This window comes from Vulpes lagopus, chromosome 12 (genome assembly GCF_018345385.1).
Source record: "Vulpes lagopus strain Blue_001 chromosome 12, ASM1834538v1, whole genome shotgun sequence".
NCBI lineage: Eukaryota > Metazoa > Chordata > Mammalia > Carnivora > Canidae > Vulpes > Vulpes lagopus.
Genome location: NC_054835.1, coordinates 40,491,690 through 40,502,602, shown reverse-complemented (window position 1 = coordinate 40,502,602; position 10,913 = coordinate 40,491,690). Strand labels below are relative to the sequence as shown.

General features: G+C 49.7%; 1 protein-coding gene across 1 annotated transcript; it reads left to right on the top strand.

Moving 5' to 3' along the window:
- The first annotated feature begins 244 nt into the window (after nucleotides 1-244).
- On the top strand, nucleotides 245-9,370 carry NT5C3B (5'-nucleotidase, cytosolic IIIB). The gene is made up of 9 exons (XM_041726728.1): nucleotides 245-335; nucleotides 578-676; nucleotides 1,259-1,328; nucleotides 1,415-1,461; nucleotides 4,330-4,415; nucleotides 4,978-5,067; nucleotides 6,450-6,612; nucleotides 7,491-7,691; nucleotides 8,751-9,370. The coding sequence occupies exons 1-9, from the start codon at nucleotides 324-326 to the stop codon at nucleotides 8,883-8,885; spliced, it is 903 nt and encodes a 300-aa protein (XP_041582662.1). The 5' UTR covers nucleotides 245-323; the 3' UTR covers nucleotides 8,886-9,370.
- The last annotated feature ends 1,543 nt before the right edge of the window (nucleotides 9,371-10,913 follow it).

The following is a 10,913-nucleotide window of genomic DNA, read 5'->3' as shown; positions in this document are numbered from 1 at the left end:
TGAGGAGTGGGCCCAGGGAAGCCCCTTCTGGACGTTTGCCATATCCCCCTCCCTTCCTGCGGCTTTTTTGGGGGTTTTGGCTCTGCACACTCTGTGTTTGGAAATGACCATTTTTGCTCTCGACGGTGGCATCCGGTCACCCCCACCCCTTAGGACCCTCGCCCTCCTCGACACAGAGCGGGGAGCCACCGGTCTTCTCCCGGCCCCGCCCGCCGCCCTCTCCGGCCCGGCCCCGCGGTCCCCGCTCCCGGCGGGCGACGCCTGCGCAGTGCGGCCGCGGGGGAGGTCGTTGTCCCGGCGCCGTCGTCCCGGCCGCGAGCGCCATGGCGGAGGAGGTGAGGCGGGAGGAAGCGTCCGGCGTGGGGCGGGCCCCGACCCCCGGGGCGCTCCGAGGCCCCCAGCGGGCCGCCTGGGCCCCGCCGCGCCACCCCGGCCAGTAGGCGGCCGGGCCGGCCCGGAGCCCCCCTCTGCGCGCCCCGCGCCCCGGCCCGGCCTCTCGGGGCTGCCGAGCCGCCCCGGGCTCCCCTTGGGCCCAGCGCGGTGCCGGGGTCAGCGCTTCTCTCGGGTCTCGGGACAGGTGAGCACCCTGATGAAGGCCACAGTCCTGATGCGGCAGCCCGGGCGGGTGCAGGAGATCGTGGGCGCCCTCCGCAGGGGCGGGGGAGACCGCTTGCAGGTACGGCGGGGCGGCCGGGGCGAGGTGGGGCGGCTGGGGGGTGACCTGCCCCGGGCCCGTCCGCGCCGCTGCGGACGCTGCGGGCAAGCAGGTAGCCCCGCGTGATCGACCTGGGGTAGAGCTGGAGAACCTGCCTTCCAAACGTATCGGCCTTGACCAGCTGCTGCTTCCTCTAATTAGGTGGAGAGCACCCGGCACCAGGCCCTGGGGCCTTGCTTCCACACCTGCCCCGTCAACGCCCCCGCCCCGTTGCAGATGTGGAGATGGGTCACCTTGGGAGGGACCCGGGGCATTGAGATGGCAACGCCAAGGGTCAAAGGGGGTCTTGATTCCTCAGTCCCCCATCTGCCAGCGACCTGCAAGAGACTCGCATCCTCAGGCTTAGCACGCTACTGCTAACTGGGATTAGTTCTCCCTTCCACACCCTGGCCTTTCCTAATTCCCGCAGGGCTCTGCCCACTGGCTGGGCACTGAGCTGGTTTGCCTTTCATAATCGTCCGTCCCCTGTCCCCCACCCCCACCCCCAGGCAGGGCCACACGGGAAAGAGCCTGTATGGACAGCATCTCTCTTTTGCATTTTAGATCATTTCTGATTTTGACATGACCTTGAGCAGGTTTGCATATAATGGAAAACGATGCCCTTCTTCTTACAGTAAGTCACGTACTAGGTTGCTTTGTTGGGCTTGACAAGATGGTGGTTTCTAAGTGGCAAATGAAAGGAGTTTTGTGTTTTTGCAGACATTCTGGATAACAGCAAGATCATCAGTGAGGAGTGCCGGAATGAGGTGGGTTACTCCCCTTCTTTGTTCAGAGATGGCTATCATATATGACTTCAGACGGTTCTTGGTTAGGACCAAAGATTCCAGGGTAGAGATCTTAGAAGATTAATATTTCTAAAAATTGTTTTTCTCATGCTCAAGTGAACCTGGTCTCGTACACTGGGGCAGTGTCTCCTTTTTGTTCAAGATGTGATGATTGGTGGTTAGAATAGGGATGTTATGGGTACTGCTTTGGTGGTTAGAATAGGGATGTTATGGGTACTGCTAGCTAGAGTTTTCAAGAGACTTCAACGTCGCTGTTTAACCCTCAGGCAATTCCGAGAGGTGGATAGAACCACTATGATCTCCACTTAAACAGATAAGAAAACAGAGGCTTGGAGAGAGTAAACAACTCCTTCAAGGGTCATACAGGCAAGACACAGAGCTTGATTTTCCCATAGATCTGATTCTGTCCCAAACTCTTCACTATTATGCTCTTTCTTTAATAATATAATTTTGGGGAGGGTGCCTGGATGGCTCAGTGTGGGTTAAGCATCTAAGAGCAGATGCTCGTGGTTTTGGTTCAGGGTGGTGGAATCTGGGTTCAGGCCTGCAGAGGGGCTCCCTACTTCACAGGGAGTTTGCTTGAGATTCTTTCCCTCTCCCTCTGACCCTTCCCCTGCCCATGTGCACTCTTTTTTTTTTTTTTTTTAAGATTTTATTTATTTATTCATGAGACACTGGGACAGAGAGGCAGAGACACAGGCAGAGGGAGAATCAGGCTCCCTGCAAGGAGCCCAATGCAGGACTCGATCTCCGGACCCCGGGATCATGTCCTAAGGCCAAGGCAGACGCTCCACCACTGAGCCACCCAGGTGTCCCTCTCACTTTAAAATAAATAAATCTTAAAAATACATAATTTTTTGGTAAGGTAACCGGTATCAAGAAAGACCTCTGAATCAATGTCAATATGTAATAACACTCATTTTCATGCAATACATACAGATATACATCCCGCAGCCTTAGAGTTCATTTCACTTTGTTCCATGTTCTTCCCATCCATGTCCCCTTGCCATAAGAGAGCCATGCTGGCTGCACATTTCTCTGCAGTTTGCTGAGCTCTTTCTACTGAATAACTCTTATTTAGTTTCACTTCGTCACTAAATTACACACAAAGGGGTCTCTCAGTCTGTCATATTGGTCAGCTCCTCCAATACTGTCATGATTACTTATTTTTTTTAATTTTTTAAAAAGATTTATTCATTTATTTATGATAGAGAGAGAGAGGCAGAGACACAGGAGGAGGGAGAAGCAGGCTCCATGCTGGGAGCCCGACGTGGGACTCCATCCTGGGACTCCAGGATCGCGCCTTGGGCCAAAGGCAGGCGCTAAACCGCTGAGCCACCCAGGGATCCCCAATTACTTGTTATTAAGATAGGCAACAAATCGGGATGCCTGGGGGGCTCAGTTGGTGAAACGTCTGTCTGCCTTGGGGTGGGTCATGATCCGGGGGTCCTGGGATCAAGTCCCATGTCGGGCTCCCTGCTCATTAGAGAGTCTCTTTCTCTTTCACGTCTTCTCTTCTCAAATGAATAAATAAAATCTTAAAAAAAAAAAAAAAAAGATGAGCAACAAATTATAGATAATTTTTATATTCCTACAACCTGTCTCTCTGGAGATGCACTTTTGGTTTAGTGTAAGTTCTGGCTTCAGGACCTTTGGCAGGTCACTTTTAGTGGTTCCCTGACATACCTGATCTTATCAGCTTCCAGAAAGCTGCCCCCACTAGTAAGACAGCTGGTTTGGGTGCCTGCTCAAGGAATGTGCTCTTAGGAAAAACCAAGATTCCGGGTGTTGATGAGCTCCCCCCAAAATTAACACAGCAAAGTTTATGCATAGAATCTTTTTTTTCTTTTTAAAAAAGTATTTTCTTCTCCTGAATTATTTTATACTTCAGAAAAATGTTCTCACATCCCCCCAGCAAAACGTATACATTGAGAATCTTAATGCATTTCAGGAGGTTTCTCCCTTTGTCAGTTTGTGAACTTTGCCTTTAACTCTCTTTTGGACCTGCGGTCAGGGACTCTACATTTGATCTCATAGTAATCTGAGATTGTGTGTATATTAGAATTAAATTTTTTCCCCAATCAGTTTCCATTTTTATTGGCGCTATTCTTGATTGGCCCAGTGTGACACATGGTCCTTGAAGCGGTCTCCCTGGACAAAGGTCCTGGCAGGTAGAAGGAAATCTTAGCAGGAGGAGGCACTTGTAAATGCTCGTCAGGTGGTTCACCCGATGTTGGTGTTGTGATGGTTGTCCACTAACATGTTGGCTCCCAAATTCACTCCCATGATTTTTCTACTTCTGCTTTTTGCCATATCTGTGGTGATTTTTACCACATATTTTACTTAAAGTTTGGTTACTATTAAAAATCTGAATGCAATTAGAAAAGAAACAATCTTTGTGAAAGCCTGATTTTGATGTGCTAGGAGTCTTTTTCCTTAACATGCATTAAAATGAATCTAAAACTGCTAACATGAAAAGTGTTTATCCACATGCCCCTAAAGTTACTTTGCCTACCCCCTGAGAAAGTGCACCCCATTTTTGGGAAATACAGCATCAATCCCTTCTTACTGGTTAAGCCCTGCCAACTGAGCTAATGAATAACAACAAAATCCTAGTCACCGTTCCCTTGAGAGCAAAAGGTCTTTCTTGATTTTTCGGCCTCAGATTCTGAGGGTGCATGCGAAGGGCTGACCAGCTCTGCAGATCAGTCACTCTCTAACACAGAGTTGCATCTTCTAGGTGATTATTTTCTCACGATAAAGTGTGGGACTTCGCTGGGAAAAAGTTGACGCGGGCTAACGGCTTTTCTCTTCATTTGGATGTCCCAGCTCAAAGCGCTCCTTCACCACTATTACCCAATTGAGATTGACCCACACCGGACCATCAAAGAGAAGTTACCTCATATGGTGGAGTGGTAAGTGACAGTTGTTTTGAACCGCTCCTGAGCCCCACGATGCACTGATCCAGGAGGGGGTGTGCTTTTCCTGAGCCTGGATGAGGTGGCAGGCCCCCTCTTACCTTATTCAATGCCTCTGGCCCACCTGTTAGAACAAACCATCCAGCCACGGTGGGGATGCTCATGGCTGCTGCTAGAATGGGACGCCCACTGAGAATCCTGGGAATTAGGTGGAAACCCCTTGGTTTGGGGGAATAAGTGCTTTGGAAAGATAACTTTCCTACAGGAACCAGTATCACTGGATGGAGCCCCAGTTCTCCAGAATATGGGGTCACCAAGGGAAGGATTCAGAAGAGTGGTTGACTTCAGCAGTTAGCTCACCCAGTTCTTGTTCCTGTGGCTGTAGTATGGCTTTCTCACCCTCTTCCTTTTAAGGATGGCCAGAGTCTTTCAGGAAGTGGCTTGGTGGAAAAGGATGAGGCCTCCATTAATCTTTCCAGAAGGAACTTGGTCCTTAAAAGCCAAAGGACGTTTTACTTAGTGGTTGGAATTTGGACTTTTGTGGGGTGTCTGTTTCTAGGTGGACCAAAGCACATGATCTCCTGTGCCAGCAGAAGATTCAGAAGTTTCAGATTGCCCAGGTGGTTAAGGAGTCCAATGCAATGCTTAGGTAAGCGGCTCGCTCTGGAAAACATTTGAAACTGGTTTGCTCACAAAAAAAGAGTCTGAGAGGGAGTGGAAGGGAATCAGTTGCTAGAGGAGTCAAAAGAGACAAAACACCGTGAGTGGCTGATGTGAAGATCTTGCTTTTCGTCTCTGAATATAGCTAAAGGATATCTCACCCTTGGGTGCTTCCTAGGAAACTGTCTACTGCTAGCGGATATAGTATGAATATGACCAAGGCTTCATCTCCTAGGATAAACAGTTTCTAGCTCATTTTCTCCAGTGGTAAAAAGACTTTGGGTCACCCTGATGACTGGTGTTCTTAACTCCAATATGAGAGTTGGCTGGCCTGGGACTCTTGATCATCAGCAGCCTTCCCAGTGCTGCCATGTTCTTTACTGGAGGAGGGATGAGGGCACATAGAGGAAGGAGGCAACATGGATGCCTGCTCTCAAGGATTGGATGTCTTCCCTAGGGAGAGCCACAAAAAGCCAAGAAAGTAGAGACACATGCAGACCCAGTAAGTGCCGAGGGGTTGGGGTGTTTCCTCAGTGAAGCTGTCCCAGATAGTTACCTGGTTGTATTTTGCTCGAGCAAAATAAGGCAGAAACAAACAACAGCCCATTTATATGAAGTTCAAGGATAGGCAAAGCTAATCAGCAGTGCACATGAGGTCACAACAGGAGGGGATGGCATTGGTTGGAAAGGGAACCTTGATCTGGTTAGTAATTACATGGGTGTATACATATGTAAACATTAGTTGAGTTGAAGACTTAAGATTAGTGCATGTTAACCATTTATTATATGTATTTTATACCTCAATTTAAAATGTTTTTAAAAAGAAAAAATGTAGGGGCGCCTGGGTGGCTCAGTCGGTTAAGCCCCCAACTATTGATTTTGGCTCAGGTCATGATCTCAGGGTGGTGAGATCAAGCCCCGTGTCAGGCTCCATACTCAGGGGGGAGTCTGGTTAAGACTCTCCCTCCCTCTGCCCCTCTGCTCCTCCCTCCCTGCATATGTGTGCACTCTCTATCTCTCAATAAATAAGTAAATCTTTAAAAAGAAAAAATTTAAAAATATATCACCAAAGTAGAAAATAAAGACCAGGAGCAGACGGGTGCCTGGGTGGCTCAGTTGGTTAAGCATCTGCCTTCAGCTCAGGTCACAATCCCAGGTCCTGGGATCAAGCCCCATGTCAGGCTCCCTGCTCAGCGGGGAGTCGGCTTCTCCTTCTGACCCTCTACCCTGCTGTGCTCTCTCTCTCTCTCTCAAATAAATAAATAAAATCTTAAAAAAAAAAAAAAAAGAACGAAAGAAAGAAAAGAAAAGAAAGAAAAAAGACCAGGACCAGAGGCAGTGCAATTGCAGAATCCATCCATCTCTTTTCAGGGAGGGATACAAGACGTTCTTCAACACCCTCTACCAGAACAACATTCCCCTTTTCATCTTTTCCGCGGGCATTGGTGACATCCTGGAGGAGATTATCCGACAGATGAAAGTGTTCCACCCTAACATCCACATCGTGTCTAACTACATGGACTTTGATGAGGACGTGAGCCGGGTCTCCTTTAGGCTAGGGATGGAAGAGGGGTGGGGACCACCAGCCCCCAGGGCCATATCTGAAACCGTTAACCCTAACCTGGGGAGGGAAGGCATGCTGGCTTCTTGCACTCAGTCAGTTATTTATTTCTTTATGCCAGCTAAAGACAGTTACCTCTGAAGGACCTGCCCTCCCTAGGGTGCCTAATTTAGGGTTCAGGCAAGCCCCATGTCCCTGCCCTAGGTCATGTGCCATCCTAGGTACTCAAACTCAAGAACTTAGACTTTGACTTGTTTTCCTGGAGCCAGAGGTGGGTTACTCTGACTCACCCATGCTCTGACTTCTTCCCTTAAACCAATGGCTGGAATTCCCATCCCTTTAGCCTGAGGTGAGGACATGGCTCACAGCTGAGGGTGAGCACACATGTAGCGTGAACAGTGCTTGTGTCATGGGCTTCATGCTACCCCAGAGTATGTGAACAATGATATTTGAGGGTCCTTGTGAGTTTAAATCAGGGGTTACAAATTTTTTTGTAAAAAGCCTGGTAGTAAAAAAAAAAAAAAAAAAAAAAAGCCTGGTAGTAAATATTTTAGACTTTGTGGGATAGATTTTAGGATCTGTCACAACTACTCAACTCTGCTGTGGAAAAAAAAAAAAAAAAGCAACCGTGGACAAGATGTAAACCAATGAGCCTCGCTGCGTTCTGATAAAACTTAATTTACAAAAATAGGCCAAATCTGGCCTACAGGACCTAATTGGCTGGCCCCTACTTTAGACTACAATGAGATTTTGGCATTTCTGTCTTTCAGGATTCCCTTTCCTCTGTGACAGCGACAATGGAAAACTGGCTGTAGATGGGTCCCTGTAGCTCTTCTCTCTTGATTCTTTAGGGTTTCCTCCGGGGATTCAAGGGCCAGCTCATACACACATACAATAAGAACAGCTCCGTTTGTGAGAACTCTGGGTACTTCCAGCAGCTTCAGGGGAAAACCAACATCCTCCTGCTGGGAGACTCCATGGGGGACCTCACTATGGCTGATGGGGTGCCTGGTGTGGAGAACATTCTCAAGATTGGCTTCTTAAATGACAAGGTAGGTGTGAGACCGGGGCTTCTTATCTTAGTGGCTTGCTTCTTTTTCAATTCCTGTTAACAAATGCCTGGTGAACACTCTATGTGCTAGTCACTGTCGAGTCTTAGAGGCAATGAGGTAAGTCACAAGCTGTATTTTCAGAGGAAAACAAAAGAGATACACAGTGATGATGGCTATGTTGGGCACATGGCGCGACAGGAGTTCAGAGACAGGGTCATCAGCCTGCACTTACTGTTGGATGCTCACCACACACTGTGCACATCGACACATTTAATCCTTATGGCAGCTGTTTGAGGTAGTGACTCTCAGATGGGAAACCGAAGCAAGGAGGTTCATCTACCCATGGTACATAGTGTAGGATATGGTGGGGCTGATTGCATGTCGTACCTGTAAGGCATGATTGAAGTAGGAGAGAAGTCAGTATTAGAAAGTGCATTTATAAGAACAGACCAGGGCAGCCCCGGTGGCCCAGAGGTTTAGTGCCACCTGAAGCCTGGGGTGTGATCCTGGAGACCTGGGATCGAGTCCCACGTCAGGCTCCCTGCATGGAGCCTGCTTCTCCCTCTGTCTGTGTCTCTGCCTCTCTCTCTCTGTGTGTGTCTCTCATGAATAAATAAATAAAATTCTTTACAAAAAAAAACATCTATAAGAACAGACCAGAGGCCGACAGGGGTGCAAACACCGTGGTCATAAAGGGGCATAGTATGGTCTCAAATTAGAAGGCCACCACTCCTATCCTCCCCTCACCATCAGCCAGCAGGTGCTGAAGACCTCTAGAATGCTTGAACCTTGTGAAAATTCAATCCAGATGGACTAGAAGTAACATCTGTTTTTTAAATTTTAATGCTTGTACTGTCCTTTTGCCACTGACACAAGGGTTAATTGTGGTACCCTATGCCCACTGCCATCCAAAGGGCGGGTCCCTGTCACATGGAACTTCTCTTGAGAGTTGCAGCCTGAATGCCATCCTGCCCCTGCCCCAGGTACCTGAGAGGCAGAGGCAGAGAAGGCAGGGCATCCTTGGGACTCTCTGTCACCCCTCCCCCCTCCCCTGGGCAGGTGGAAGAGCGGCGGGAGCGCTACATGGACTCCTATGACATTGTGCTGGAGAAGGACGAGACACTGGACGTGGTCAACGGGCTGCTGCAGCACATCCTCCATCAGGGGGACTGGATAGAGATGCAGGGCTCCTGAGGGCAGGTGTGGGGCTGGAGCTGCAGGCTGCGGAGAGGAGGGAGCCTCACCCGGAGGCCGCCCTGTGGGGAACGCTGCTTCTCCCTGTGTGTGCAGAGTCCAGGGGGGTCCAGCTGCTGAGCCCAGGCCTCTCCCTCCTCCTTTCCCAGCGTCTTCTGTTGTGTTCTCCAGAGTTTTGCGGGAAGCCCACCAGATGGGAGGGCCAACCAAGTGAACACAGGACCAATAGAGTGTTAGCACTCTAGGGACCATCTAGTCCAGGGGTTCTTTTTCCCCCCAATTTTTAAAAATAGGAAGCTATTCTTCAAACATCTAATGTGTGAAACAGATCAAAATAAAAAAAGGAAAAAAAGGCTGTTTTGATTTGGTGGGTACAGGGCTGGCCGGCTCAGCCTATTGTGTGTGACTCTTGATCTCAGGGTTATGAGTTCAAACCCCACATTGGGTGTAGAGATTACTTAGAAAATAAAATGTTAAAAAACAAACAAAATCCGAATTCACTCACGATACCCTCTGAGCATACCATAAATGTGCCTGGGGATGGAGGTGGGCAGGTGCGGTTGGAAGGGTGTGTTTCTGACCTGAAATGGTTTGACTTGATGCTGAGGTAGCCATTACACCTAAAATTCTGTTGGGGTCAGCCAGGTCTGGCCAACCCTGTCTGCAGAGTTCCCTTTTTATTATGGATCCCCCAAAGGGATGCATGTCTGTGTCCATTTTCTCCCTGAGCCCTTGGCTCCCGCCCTCTCTTCTCTTCCTTGTGTGGGCCCAGGGCCATGAAGATGGCTGACTTAAGGGGTATCAGGACCTGGGACCTGAAGGGAGAAGGTGCTCTGTGACACAAAGTGGAAGTAATTTCTACTCAGTCGTCTGGCATCACTGGACTTCCTTTAGAGTTTCTTTCCCTCCTTCCTCCCCTGTTGACTTTGATGGTCAAGAACTAGCAGAATTCTCTCTAGGGCACCTTTTGTTTTGTTTTGTTTTGTTTTGTTTTGTTTTGTTTTTTCTAGGGCACCTTTTGAAGAGAAAATGTAAAGCAGCTGATTTCACCTGGCCTTATTTAGTCTGTCCTCAGAGGACTTCACCCCTCCTCCTGCAGGATACTTCACCCCTCCTCCTCCCCCTGCAGAGGACGCCTGGCTCTGGGAAGTGCAGGGCTGAAGGAGAAGGTGGCAAGGTGGGGGCTGCTGTGGGCGCAGGCCTTTCAGACCTTCCCAGGGCGGTGTAGTTCCCATTTACAGGTGGCTTGGAAAAGACCAGAAACTTGCTTAAACTCCATAGCTAGAAGCAAGAGCCGGGATTTCAGGGTTTCTGACCTAAGCCATAGCATTTCTCTGGCATCGCTCCTCCCTGCGGGCTTTGGTTCAGAGCTGGCTTTTTCGCTTTAGGAGAGGAGGTGGTTACCCTCTGAGGCCAGTGGGTAGCCACTGTCAGAGCCTAAGGTGCCTTCAGGATGCTTTGTAGCCTGGAGTGTCCGGGATTGGTTGTGGGGAGAAGCCGTGTCTAAGGATCCTGGGCAAGAAATGGGTGCTTGTGGGGGGACAGGTCAGTCCAGGGAGCCCAGTACCATCGGCTTCTCTCCCAAGCCTCCCCTGCTCCCCCATCCTCTCCTGGCTTAGGACATCTTTGACGCCCTGGCCAAAGTCCAGCCCTGTGGGTGGGGGGCGGGTGGCCTGCCTGCTGGCTGGAGCAATTCCTCCCTCAAGACTGTAGGTTGGAGCTGATAAGTTTCCTTCAGATGAAGGGAGGGAGGATCCAGCAGGTGGTAATGGCTGGCAGCCAGGAGCAAGGAGAGGCGGGAGGTAGCCTAGTATTGGAACAAATCTACGTGGAAGAGAGGAATCCAACCTGTGCAGCTTAATTTAATCCTTGAATTTCTTCAGTTTGAGGTTGGGGGCGGGGGACCCCACCTTTCCATTCAGTTGGGACAGTTAAGAGCCAGGGATCATCTTTCCACACCTCCCCTGCAGGACCCCCTGTAGATGACCACTCCCCACTCTCCCTCCAGCACACAAGGGTCTCCCTTTC

What these genes read in the sequence shown, in the direction of transcription:
- NT5C3B (XM_041726728.1), top strand. An exon ending in ACGATGCCCTTCTTCTTACA is followed by an intron (nt 1,329 to 1,414) that starts GTAAGTCACGTA and finishes GTGTTTTTGCAG; the next exon opens with ACATTCTGGATAACAGCAAG. An exon ending in ACATGGACTTTGATGAGGAC is followed by an intron (nt 6,613 to 7,490) that starts GTGAGCCGGGTC and finishes TTGATTCTTTAG; the next exon opens with GGTTTCCTCCGGGGATTCAA.